Source organism: Falco naumanni, chromosome 1, assembly GCF_017639655.2.
Source record: "Falco naumanni isolate bFalNau1 chromosome 1, bFalNau1.pat, whole genome shotgun sequence".
Lineage (NCBI taxonomy): Eukaryota > Metazoa > Chordata > Aves > Falconiformes > Falconidae > Falco > Falco naumanni.
Genome location: NC_054054.1, coordinates 56,641,580 through 56,655,429, shown reverse-complemented (window position 1 = coordinate 56,655,429; position 13,850 = coordinate 56,641,580). Strand labels below are relative to the sequence as shown.

The 13,850-nt window shown below is 37.5% G+C and overlaps 1 protein-coding gene across 1 annotated transcript in view; it reads left to right on the top strand.

The window, feature by feature from the left end:
• The window catches only part of GABRG1 (gamma-aminobutyric acid type A receptor subunit gamma1), a 58,517-nt gene extending 45,233 nt beyond the window's left edge, over window positions 1-13,284 (top strand). The window contains exons 5-9 of the mRNA XM_040594936.1: window positions 195-277; window positions 1,588-1,725; window positions 1,841-1,993; window positions 5,145-5,356; window positions 10,320-13,284. Coding sequence (XP_040450870.1) covers window positions 195-277; window positions 1,588-1,725; window positions 1,841-1,993; window positions 5,145-5,356; window positions 10,320-10,598 — 865 coding nt within the window. The 3' untranslated portion in view covers window positions 10,599-13,284. The remainder of the gene's footprint in view (window positions 1-194; window positions 278-1,587; window positions 1,726-1,840; window positions 1,994-5,144; window positions 5,357-10,319) is intronic.
• Window positions 13,285-13,850: the final 566 nt, after the last annotated feature.

Genomic DNA, 13,850 nt, shown 5'->3' with positions numbered 1-13,850 from the left:
GCATATGATGATAGTTTTTGTTCTTTGGTGGTGATGCTGCATGTTTCTTGCAGAAACACAGTTGCTATGTGTAACATCCATTAACTGGCAAAATTGATATCCGTACTTGTTCTTTACTATCTAGTCTGAAGTGTCTGGATGCTTGAATATAATCTTTTTTCTTTTTTTTTTTTTCCCCTTCCTTTTCTAATTAGGCTGACAATTAATGCTGAATGTTATCTTCAGCTTCATAACTTCCCTATGGATGAACACTCCTGTCCACTGGAGTTTTCAAGCTGTAGGTGGTAAAATACTTTTTTTTTTTTTTTAATCTTTACTTTCATTCAGGCTTTAAATTTCCTTAAATTCTGGCAGCAAGAGAGCAAGTGTTTACTTTTTAAAGTGTTGTAGTGAAGGAAACAACTGACCTGTTTATGCTTTGATTAGATTTATTGCATTATTTGATGCATTATTAAATGCAGTAGCGACTGAGTTGAATTACATGCATTTCATTTAGGTGCAACTTTAAAAATAATCTGTTTGCTTAGGAGTCTGATACAATGCCCATTCCAGTTAATGGAAATCTATTGCCTTGGAAGAACTTTCTTTTTTATGCCTGCCAGACTTGCCAGCTTTGAATTAGTTCCATCTGGTATACTTAAAAGGAAAAATAAGATCAGTCTTCTTCAACCTGTTCCTGGAAATGCTTGATCAGTCTTAAGTCCTCCTCCTTTCAGTGGGACTTATTTATGTGAGCAAGAAACACAACTTTCAGGCTTCATTTCTTTAATATCAAGTATATATTATTTAAAAAAAAACCAAACCAACAGTTTCTAAGGGAATTGTACTATTACTGGCAAAAAAAACCAAACCCACCTGAACACAGCTAAATAAGTCATTCCTAAATATTAAGCCTAATAGGCAATGAAATCAAACATTAGTGATGCTTTTTAAATTAATGTTTTCATTGAATACTTCCTTCTTGAGTGCTTGCAGCTAAGTGAGCTTTGGTAGCTCCATTGATTAAATAGTTGTACCACACCAGTGAGTCTTGCTTTATTTCATTTCTGCCTTTTCTGCAAGATAATGTGGGGCAACATGTGAGACACATGAAAATCAAGAAGGTTGCATTTCCTTAAAGCTGAAGTACTAGACTGTGAATCAGTCCACAAAGATCCATTCTGGGAATAATATATAAAGAAATTTTCAATACACATCAACAGGGATTTTATAAAGATACATACTAAAAAGTGTCTGTCCTTTTAAGCATTGTTTGGTTATTTAATGATAATGTATAGTACATTTGTGTATTAATTCATAGTCATGATTCTGCACCAGTTTTTCATATCTGAGTTCCATAATATTGTGTAGATATTTCCTAAACATTTACATTGTTTTTGATCAATCATACACTTAACTAGGCCTAAAACTGAGGCTAGATATTTTGTGGTTAATTTTTAGAGTGTATCAGGTGGATTATAGATTGGCTTTCTCTCTGATCAACTTTATGTATAGCCCTGGTTTAGTTTATAAACAACTTAAGGGATCACAAAACATGCTTTGGTATATACTGTGGCTGAACGCTTGATTTGCTCTGTTTTATTCTAGATGGATATCCCAGAAATGAAATTGAATACAAATGGAAGAAAACCTCTGTTGAAGTGGCAGATCCAAAATACTGGAGATTGTATCAGTTTGCATTTGTAGGGTTACGAAATACAACTGAAATTTCTCATACCTTGTCTGGTAAGGCAAAATGTTAAGTTTTATTTCATGTAATGTCTTTGTAGAACAAAACTAACAGATGAAGATACAACTGAAAACTATTTTAAAGTATTTTTTCGTTTTTTTTAATTTATAGGTGATTATATTATTATGACAATCTTCTTTGATCTCAGCAGACGTATGGGATATTTTACTATTCAGACATACATTCCTTGTATACTCACAGTTGTTCTTTCATGGGTGTCATTTTGGATCAATAAGGATGCAGTTCCTGCAAGGACTTCTCTGGGTAAGAATGTCTTTTATCAACCTTGAAGGGTCTGGTACTCCCCAGGAATACAAATCTGCACCAGACAGTAAATCAACCACAGTTTATTCCCCTTCAGATTGTGACCATTGGTCACCTTTCTCTTGAACTGTAAGATTAAGAGTAGGAGGATCCTGCTGTGGGTGCACAGCAGGGCTTAAGGAGGGAGTATTGAGAATGGAAATCTGCAAATCCTGATTCAAGCCTTGTGGATCTGCTGTTGTTCACATGATACAATTTTTCTCTTTTATGTTCTTTTTGTCAGCTCCAGGGGTGGCAATATGGCAGTCATTAGTCTGACAAGTATGATTAAACTTCACTTAGCATCATAGACTTACAGAATCATTTAGGTTGGAAAAGACCTTTAAGACCATCCAGTACAACTGTTAACCCAACACTGCCAATCTGTCACTAAACCATGTCCCTGAGCACCACATCTACACATCTTTTAAATACCTTCAGGCGTGGTGACTCGACTCTTCCCTGAATGTATGTGGAATTATGTGAAATGGTTTTGTCATTACTATACAGGCGAAAACTGTGAAGATCTTTGGTTGGTTGGTTGGTTTTTGTTGTTGGGTTTTTTAAATAATAGAAGTTTTTCTTTTAAGCCAAGGATAGGATAGAAAATTTGCAACCAAAGTTGCACTGCAAGCAGTTAAGCATATACCTCACAAAAACTGACTCACTGTCCTGCTTTTACTACTGACAGTGCTGAAGTACGTTGCAAGTTCTGCTACAGAGATAATTCTGTGTTAGTGTCATCTTGGCTGGCTGGTTTAGCATGGTGTCAGTCTCCTGTGTTTGGTTAGGATTCATATGCTGCCTTGGAGAAGAGTTGTAGTCCCCACAGAAAGAATGATAGCTGTGTGTGCAGAGGATACACAGTAGCAGCTTCGAGCTTAGCAGTGACAGATGCTTTTAGTGAAACTGGTGATGACCGATTCCGGGGGGAAAGTTCAATAGCTGGGAGTGCATCTTAGGAAGTGAGAGAAGTGAGTTTATTTTCCTCATCAGCTTATAGGACTGCGAAGACCCCATTCCCACATTGTAGGAGTGTTCCCTACTAGAAGGGTGAGTCCAAGTTTTAACTCCCTGCCTTTCCCACTGAAACTGAACCACCTGCAGTCAAGCTGAGAAAGCAAGCAAGCAAAAATGAGCATGGCTCAGTAGGCTAATGAAAAGGTAAGGGAAGAAAATCTGAGTCTTGTATCTTTGTGCTATTCAAAAGTACTGCAAAGTTTAGTGAAGTGAGCCTAAAATCTTGAATAAATAAGTGAAACTGTCTCTTTGTAGTTTCAAATCTTGATTTAGAAATTTATGAGATTTCTTTGACTGACTAATTGTTGAACATCATTGTGGGTACCATCTGGAAAGATGCTAGCTATAACAGGAACTGTTGTATTGGTAACCTGCTAGTTCTGTATCCAGTTTGTTGTTTTTACAAAGTACTTTTTCTCTGTCATGAACCTAGCAAATTTGCCTTTGATCTTATGGTTAAGCTAGAGTTCTCATGCTCCCACCTCAGCAGTACTAACCTTTATCAACTTGAGATGTACTACAAACATTTGCAATGTCATATTTACAGTTCCCTGCAGTTAACTCTGAGCTCCTTTTGTAAGAACATTCAGAAGCCATCATTTGACAGATTGTAGGATGACTTTTCTTACATGCAGATGTTCTGGTGAAGAAGAAATAGAATACCATTCAAATAGAGACAATTTTATAGAAGGTCTGAGAAATTTAGACAAGAAAGCCAAAACTAAGCAAAGTCCATCATGGCAGGCAGGCGTGATGTGGAAGGTTTACTCCCTGTGACAGACCCCTGTATGCCTTTTGCATAGTGGAGAGGACTGGAAATGTCCATGTCTCCCTTTGCCCTCTCTGAACAGAAGTCAGTAAGGGGAATGGTGGGTGTGACCTCCCACCTGGAGGCTGTGCTGGGGTCTGGTACACTGAAAAGTCTTGGGCCTTTTTCTTCCATATATGTTGAAAGATCCTGGCAGATTGTGGTTTCCCAAAGCAAAAGGTTTTCGATGATCGAAGGTATTTGGACATTTCACTATGCAGAGAAATGCCTCACTGATTTTCAAAAGCATCTAGTGGAAGCGAAGCTCTTTTGGAAAACTCTGTGGTGAGCTGTTTGCCCTTTTAGGCATGTAATTTCATTGGGAAGTCTGTTGCAAAATCAACACTGCTTTCCTGCTGCAGGATCAGTCAGTCCACAGTGAGCCCTGATTCCATGCTTTGACTTAAAAGCCATAGACAGCCATAGACTGGTGTAATGCATTTTTTGCAATCAGCCTGTGCATGTAAATAACAAATTATTTTTGTGTTCAAGTATTACTTTCCAAAGGATAGGTCACATCTTAATTTTGGACTACTATGAAAAAGGCTTTGCATATCCCTGAAGCATCAAATATAAGAAGAAAATGTTAATACCTCCTAAATGTTAAACCAATGAAGAGTGGTGTAGTTGAGATTCTGAATACAACATTATTAAGGCCAGCTTGTTCTTTTAATTAACTTGTATGTAAGTGAATTAAGGGAAGCGTTTTCTATTACTTAAGACACAGTAGTGAAAAAATACCTAGTAACTAAGAGAATGACGTAAGAAAGGCCATGAAGGTCATCTAGTTTGATATGCTACATGTCAGAAACAAATAATTGAAAACAGTATTCCTTTTTCTCATATTTTCTGGAAGTTTGAAATAATTGATAAATAGCACACCTTTTGTTCTGAATGTGCCCTTTTGTACATTTTAATAATCCAAGAGCCAAAGGACTTTTTTTGTGTTTATAAAATTTGCGTGCTTATTTGTACCTGTTTGTCTATTGAATTACACAGATTTTCTTAGTGTCATTGTTTATTCAGCGCATGTTCAAAATGGGAGAGATGTAAACTGAAGGTGAAATGTGCTGCCTTCTGTATGATGGCTGCTGGATCCATAGGGATAGATTTTTGCAATAGCACTGATGTCTGTGGGTGTGATCAGTGGTGAACCCTGCTGTGGCTCAGTTCTTGTATGCCTTGTGAATGAATTAGGGGCTAATTTGAGGACTTTTTGTGACTATGATTGGATTCCTTATACGCTTCTCTTTTCCTGTCTTTTTTATGTTCTTTCTCAAACAGGCATTACAACGGTGCTGACCATGACAACATTGAGTACAATTGCTAGGAAGTCACTCCCAAAGGTTTCCTATGTGACAGCAATGGACCTTTTTGTTTCAGTTTGCTTCATATTTGTGTTTGCCGCCTTGATGGAATATGGCACCTTGCATTATTTTACCAGCAACAGAAAAGGGGACAAAGGAAAAGAAAAGAAGGCAAGATCTAAGCCATCAGTAAGTTTAGCTAAACAAGGGGAAAAAAAAAAAAAGCAGAAGCAAAGCAGAGTGCTCTCTATTATAGCATTAATTTTGGAAGACTCGTTCTTAAGTAGAAAGGCTAATGTTCAAACACTAATATTTATTTTGTCTGGTTTTGTTGGGGGTTTTTTTGTTTTGTTTTGTTTTGGTTTTTTCTTTTACAGCTCGGGGCTTGTACTATTTTCCTGTAAATACTACTAATGAACAAAAGTTTTAGGTTAGTCCACTCATGTGAAAGAAAGAGACACATGAGAATAAGCTAGAGAGTGGTTTGATACAATATTCCATCCTTCTGTCCCATGCCCAAGCTCTTTGTGCTTCTAGAGCTGCCCATGGAGTATGTGCCCATGGAGACAGGTCTATCTTGGCATGGTGTTTCTGAAAACAGCACCTGGCAGCGAACCATAGATAAGGCTGTAGCAGTAGAGATAATGTAAATGGTCTGAAGGTATGAGGATTTGTTTGGATCTGCACCACCTAACTTAGGTCTTACCTCACTAGCTTTGTAAAGGAAGATGTGCTCGTTATTGGTCAGTATTCTGACTTCCTTTCACTTCAGAAATTCTACCTTAGGTCTTCTTGTTTCATTTACTTCCATGTTTCTTTCTGATAAAATGAACCTTCTGCTTTTACAAGCTGATGTTTGTATGGTGTGAACCTCCACATATCCCAGGAACAAGTATTAACTCCATCTTAAGAGGCTTTCTGTTCGTGTAGTAAGAATACTGAAACTTCCAAAGAATCTATAGCTGGAAGCCAGTACACATATTTAAAGCTAATCTTTAAACTAATAAAACTTTAAAGTAAAGACATTAAATAGCTTATTCGTTTGAACACTCATGGCTTGATTGTAGTCATTTTTTGGAGAGAATAAGAGGAAGGACAGTGTTATAAAGCCCCCTTCCACGTCATTTCATCAAATGAAGCTGGAGTATAGCTGAATCACAATACCAGTTGTCTTTTCTGGGTGAAGGTTGAATATCACCTGTGCAAGTTCAAACAGAAATTGAAATTACAGAATCCCGGACATGGAAATGCAGCAATCCTGTTATGAACCATATCCATCCTGTGGCTGGAGTAGGAGAGCACTGGGGTGCCCATTTTGAGCAGTGCTGCTGTAGGAGGCTGGCTTCCTGGGGCACTGTGGGGCTGCTGTAGCTTAATGCCGGGAAACAAGAGCCCTTACATTTCATACGGTCAGCTGCTCTGAGTGGATCCACTGTGTATTTGGGATAAGGCTAGTGGTGAAGGGCCCTGTGCTGCCTTGTTTGCGCATCACTGTGATCCTCAAGGAATCCAGCACAGCCAAGAACACTGGAAAATGTAAACCTCAGACCTCCTTTCTCTTTGCAGTAGAAGCAAGCGTGGGCATAATGGAAGGGATGGAAACCAGGCTTTGGCAGAGGCCACGGCTGAGCAGTGAGGATGAATGGTAACAGGCTGCAGAATCTGGGGGACTTCCCAGTGTTAGCATAGCAGGTTCATTTTCAGGCTGTTGTTGCAATGAGGTCTCAACAACACTTAGGTGACAGGGAGCTGAAATAGGCCTGGTCTCAGCATGCACGATGAGCAGAAGAGGAAGAGAGGAGGAAATAGTGGTTATTCAAACCAGGGAGATATTAAAGATCAGCCGCTGCCAGATCAGAAGCCATTGAAGTGGTTTGCAAGAATACTCTATTGAAGGGAGTAACAAGACTTTCCAGAATCTGTTTGCACATCAGCCATTTGTGCAGTAATCTGCCAAATGCTTTGAGATTTTCAGTGCATATGGCAATTGAAAATGTAGAATAATGGTGGGATAGAAACTATGACACCTTTTGAATAAATAGCTGGGGTTTGGTCTAACATTAAAATTACCAACATAATACTCAAAACACTGTTCAGTTGTGATTTACTGTGTTTTTAAAGCATGCTTTTTATTTCGAAGTAGTTGAAAACCAACCATCTTTTCACATAGAATTTTCACAGAAATCTTTCAGCACTTTATGGCTGTAAGACCTTATTAGATAAGAGATTACTCTAAAAAAAGGGGAGATTTAATTTAATATACTTAGATGCAAGGTTTCTAGTTCAGTAAATAGGGGTTTTTTTGGTGATGTTTTATAAAAAAAACCTATAAAATTTCTTGTTCCAAATCAAACAATTAAAAAAAGCCATCTGATTAATGGGAAGTCATACAATTACAAATCCATATTTTTTCTCCCCCCCCCCCCCCCCCTTATCTTTGACAAAGGCTTCTATTAATTCTTTTTCTCTTGTAGTTATGGATATGTAACTCAAACCCCCAATTTAATTAAAATAGTCAGTTTAATTCCTTCTGATAAGTTCTCATTTACAATGGAAAACTTGCCTTGCATAGGTCCTCTATTTCTATTGAAAAAAGCAATAAAAGCTTATTGTTCCAGGTACCGATGCCAATAAGGTACAAATAAATGATCTTGTGAAAAAGTGGTGAGATTTTACAAATGATTACAGTTTTATCTTGCAAAGTATGTGCTGGCATTATTCAAGAAAGGCAGTATGAATTGGCTTATGTAAATCCACATTAGTAAAGATAATGAGTTTGGACAAGAAAGATTAAACTTAATTAGCTGTGGATCTTGTTCTGATCAACATTTTACCTGAAGTGAATGCATCACCTGTGCTATGATCTCCACAGATGATAGCTTTCTTTTGTACATGTATTAGTGCTGATGTAGAATAATTTGGTTTTGGTCCTATCAGAGTGTATTATAAGTGCTTCTTGCTGTACATGGAGTTTTATCTACAATATCAGAAGGCATGTACATGAATAATCAGCATGTACTACTGTATCTATGTGTTATTTTTTAATGTTTCTCTGACAATTGATATAAGGTCATTTTCTTGTGAGGTGTTGGGTTTTTTTCCCATCTTCTGTCACGTTGTCTCTGTCTTACACACATTTTATGTATTCCCTGTAGGTAGTCAGACCTATGATATGGCACTGTCTTTCTGCCTCTCTCAGGCCATCTCTTCAAACCCATAATTCAGTAGCCAGCCTCAGTCCGTGCTGGTGACATGAGCAGTGAAAAGCAGTAGTTACTTTTTCCTCTTTCCGTGGTGTGTCTGAGTTGGGGATTCCTGTTTTACCCCCACTAGTAGAAACAAGTCATGCCAGAACCAACAGTCATAAAATTGTTGTAAAGCCAGAGTAAGCATAAGTCAAAAATAAGCATCTTTCCCTATATATCTTAAAAAAAAATAAAAATTGTTAGTTAATTTTTTTTTAAAAAAATGAACTTCTCATATTTTATAAAAGTCAGCCCTGTTTGTAATGCCTCAAATTAGGGTAGATGTATGTGATTGCTGTTTTTTTGTATTGTCAGTATTTTATCATAACTGAAAAGAATAATGAGGTCCTTTAGGATGCTAATTAGCTCCCCAGGTCATCACGTCTAAAAAGTGTTGAAACAGCAGTCTGTGTGAAACTTCCTCTGGTAAAGACACTTATTAAATAAAGCTATTTGAAAGTGTGGTGGATACTGCACTGCTTTAGCATCACCCATTGGGACGTTGCGTAAAATGTCCCTGCAGCAACAGAGTGCCTTCTTGATAATGTATAGAGATCTGTGTACTGGCCAAACTAATTCCCTGGAAATTGGGACAACAGCACTCTAAAACATAACAAGAATCTAAATGATGTGTCTTCCTGCTTTTCATCTTTTTTTTTTCCCGTATTTTTTCATTTTCTATGAGATATAATTGTTGAAGAGAGATTCTTCTCTACACTTCAATACCCAGTTAGTTCTTCTGACTGCATCCTTTCCTGCTGTGTTTATTCCTTACATGACAAAATATGGAGATGGTAGAAAAGAGAGAAAGCAATGTAAGAGTAGTGTTGATGTAACACCTGTCTTCAGTCTGAAGATTGGAGAAGAGATGTCAAAGGTGGGGGGAGTTGAAAGAAAGAGGATTATCGAGTAGTTTAAAAAGTCTGTGAGATTTATAAAGAGAAGAAAGGACAGACAGAGAAAGAGAATGCTTTTTGAAATATTCAGGAAAACAAGGATGAAGAATGAAGAACTGCATGGAAACAAAATAATGAGGGACAAAAGATGCGCTGTGGTAGTGCAAGTAAAAGGAAAGTGAAAAGGCAAAAGCTGCAAGAAAGGGAGTAGTAAACAGTTTAGGTACTAAGCAATAAGGCACCCAGATTTTTTCTATGAAAATTATTTATGAATCTTAACAGCTGTTACAATGAGTTTTTTAACAGGTTGCAGGAGTGTTCAGTTATGCCAACAGAAACTAAAAGTAAGAATTAAGAGCTGAATTAATCGGTTTCAGTGACTTAAATGGCATTCTAGGGAGTATTACGTCTTGGGTTTCTAAAGATGAGGCACATTGTTTAGGGATTTAACATCGGAGAGCTAGATGATGTAGCCTGGCCTTATGTATTTCAGTCTCTCAAACTTCACCAAAATACTGTACTGACCTCATTAGCTTGGTTTCGGTGAAAATGTAGCTTCCAGAAACACATCCAGTCTCATTCTAAAGACTCCAAATAATGGGAGAATCATCATTCCCTTGGTAGTGATGCTTTATAGCCTGCTTGTGGACTTGCTTGTGACCCAGTTGTCAAGCTGTGACTGACTTCAAAATGTTCGTTTGTGTTCTGTAGATGGGATCAGCTAACCCTGTCCGTGTAACTAATTATCCACTATTCCCAAATCTCAGCACAACCCAGTTTTCACTGTGACAGGTGAAAATCATTCATGATCTTTTGCCTGCATGAGCTAATTATATACAGCAGTTCATAATTCATAAAGCTCCTAGAACTGTTTTCTTTAATATTAGAATTTCTATGTATTGTACTGAAGGTGCTTATATTAGTCTTTGCTATGGAAAGCCTGTGGAATTATTTAATGTTAGAATAAAAAAAAACACCAAACCGCTTTTTTTTTTTTTTTTTTTTCTTAAGAAACCACCTGCAATTGCTGTTCGACCTGGATCAACACTAATTCCAATTAATAACATTAATCATCTCCCTGAACGTGACGATGATTATGGATATGAGTGCCTAGAAGGGAAAGACTGTGCTAGCTTCTTTTGTTGTTTTGAAGACTGCCGCACAGGATCTTGGAGAGAAGGAAGAATACACATCCGTATTGCAAAAATTGACTCCTATTCTCGAATCTTCTTTCCAACTGCCTTTGCACTGTTCAATCTTGTTTACTGGATTGGCTATCTTTATCTATAAATTTCAGAGGTTTGACAAACTCAGAAAAAAAATGGTAATTGAACAGTCATTAACACTTTTCAGTGAGCCATCAAAGATTACAGCTGGTCCAAAATGACTCAAATTGTTTGGATGCTTTAAAAATTTGAAACGAGAGGAAATCTGGTGATGTAGTCTCCCTCTTGTGATCAACTATAGAACTGATACTGGTATTTTGAAGAGAAAGTTTAAAAATAAATCTCCCTAAGATTTAACTTGCCCAAACACATACATATTTTTGTCCATCTCTAACAAAACGCAGAGTCGAAGAGGCTATGTTATTTAACTGAACAGTTCTGCATAAGCTTTCAGTTTTAATCCTAAATGATAATGCAGCTGAATTTCGTAGCATCTCTTACACCTTTACAAAGAAAGCCTTAATAAAATGGGATTAGTTATTCTCATCCATTTCATCCATAAGATGATGATTTTATGAATCCCTGATTTTAAAAAGTTGAAATGGAACATTTCTATTTTTCAACCAGCCGTTTGTTCTCTGCTGTATGTTAAAAAGAGTGATTAAGTCATAATTAATCACATTCAGATTTATACAGAATGCAGAGATTAGAGCAGCGAGAAATGGATATATCACAAAAGTCCCAAGGGTAATTCTGAGCTTGTCTTATCCTGACCATTGATATAGGCTTTTGGCTTTCAACCTTAGATTACCTTTGCATTTGTGTTCCATCTGCATTACTTCACTGTTGTGAGTTCCCCGAAGTTCTCCAAGAAGGCTACAACTTTCAAAAATTCCTACCCAGCTGCTGTTGCTTGCTCATTTCATAGAAACCAGACTGATGTTGGCTGAGATTCTGGCCATTAAGCGTAATGCTCTTCACATCCTCTCCATTCCTCTCCTTTGTCATAACTCTGCATTTGATAGAATTTGTGTCATCATCAGAGTTTGGAAAACCTGTAACAGCGCTATAGTCATTGTGTTCAAAGCCGCTATGTCAGATCTCCACCCCTAGGAGTGTGGCGTGTGCCCTGCTCCCCTTGGCATAGAGTATGGTTTTGTAGATTCTGGTTGTTACTGCATATGCTAGTCACTGAGCCAAAGCCAGATGATATGAATTTACCGAACCTGTGTTATGGGTTGTTGTGTAATTACCTCCTTGATATTTGTTTGTTTCTAATGGAAGAGCCCTGTTATTCGGGGTGGGGGTGGGGCAGCGTGTTAAAATAATCCTTATGCATTGCAGATCCTTCTACAAAATGGTATGTATTCCCCCCAAAATCACAGGACCAGTTCTCCAACCTTTTTGTGGTCAGTGTTTCTGTTAACTTTGGTAGCAATTCTTCAGTAGTAGCCTTTCTGGACTGACTTCTCTGTGTTGACAATTGCTGACTGGCAGTATTTAGTATCTCATTTCTATTTTTAAATCCATTGTCTTTATTATGGGGAAGTGCAGTCTCTCAAAAAGAAATTGGTCTCAAGTGAGCTTGCAAAAATCACTGTAAAATTAAGATATGCATTAAGGAAAAGTCAGAATTACACAGAAGACCTTACAGATCTTTAAAGAGGATTAATGGAATTAGCATTTGGCTGTAGGTAAGAATGTTCAGTACTGGAGATAAAGACATGATTATTGGCTAATAATAGAAAATTATACATGAAGGACCACCCCTCCCCCCAATATTTCTGTTGAATGTGCTTCCTCCTCTGAATTTCTCAGAAAAGATTAATGTATTTTTATATTCTAGTTGGTACCAGACATAGTAATACATGATACACAATACAACATTACTGCAGTGTTTAGCCCCAGAGTTTTAACAGGGAATGCAAGACTGGGTGCAGTGATTCTGGAAGAAAGTGTGATAGAGAAGATCCCATGTTAATGCAGACTTTTATTTCAGTAATTTGCTGATGAAGTATGAAAGTCATTGAGAGAATCAGAAAGCCTGCTGTAGAGGTAGGCGGACATTGTTGGTTGTGTAACCTTTCTGAGCACCAACTTCTTCTGACTGTTAGATTGAGCGTAGAACTGTGGCATCTTAACAACACTGGTCTAGTATAATTTATTGTTTCTTTAGAGTCTCATTTTCAGAAAATGTTCGCTACAACGGAAACGTGTCAATTTTAATTCCATAGTGCAGTTTGATGTTTTTTTGACAGCACACTAAACACATTCCTCTGTGGGAGGGATGGCGGTGGCTTCAGCAGCAATATGTTGGATGTGTACTTGAAAAGCAGTCTACTTGCTATACAATACAAGGCCCAGATTTTGTGAGCTCCTGAGTTTCATTAACTCACCTTTAAACAAAAGGAACTTGAAAGAACTTGGCACTTCACAAGAGGAAATACAAATTTCACAGCCTGCTCTCCTCTGGCACATCTAGTTAGCTTTTTCTGTTCATGTGGTTGTCAGTTGCCAATCAGCCTCCAGTGACTGAATTGGAGAACAGAAAATATCCAGAATTGGCAAGGGATGGATAAGAAGTCTTTCATCTCTAATTTCTATGAAACAATGTAACGGAGTATTAAACCTATTGAACGTTATGGCTGTTTGGCTTATGGGTACACTTGCTTCTGTCTGTTGACAAACTTTTCTATGTACTTCATTTATTTCTGATGAAATAATTTTGGTCTCCCGTAGTGCTGTGAGTGCAAATAGAAATGGGAATACAGTGAACTGTAACATGGCATGTAATAAATGTGTTGTTTTAGTCCTATGTGTTTTCTTTCCAATCTGCATGTAAACATTTGATTCCCAGAAATCTAAGTGATACTCAAAAAAAAATGGCAAGAAACAGAGAATATAATTACTTGGACTTACATGCTGCAATCATTTTTCAAACCTACTTGGATAAAAGTTTGTTTACTGATAGCTGGAATCACAGTATTTGGAGTCATATTATTCTGACCATTACTGCTTAAGCACATGCTTAAACCTATTTCTAATCAATACTGTAATTAGACCAGGATTCAGAAAAGTGTGTGCTTATGTACTGCCATAAAGAGGGATGCTGTCCTGAATTGATGCCATTAACACATGCTTAATTTGCACTAATTTCAATAATGAGTGTTCAGTAGCTCAAATGATTGAACATTAAGGGTGTGAGCCAGGGCCTCTTCAGTAAGAAGTTTTCTCACTGAAAGAGAGGGACCTAAGAGGAGAAAAGGCAAAGGAGTGAAAAAGTCCGAGGAAACTGTTTTATACTGCACCAATCTTAGGCATCTCCTGAAATGTATTTTTCAAAAAAAGAGACTTTTGCTTGATATTTCTGTGTTAG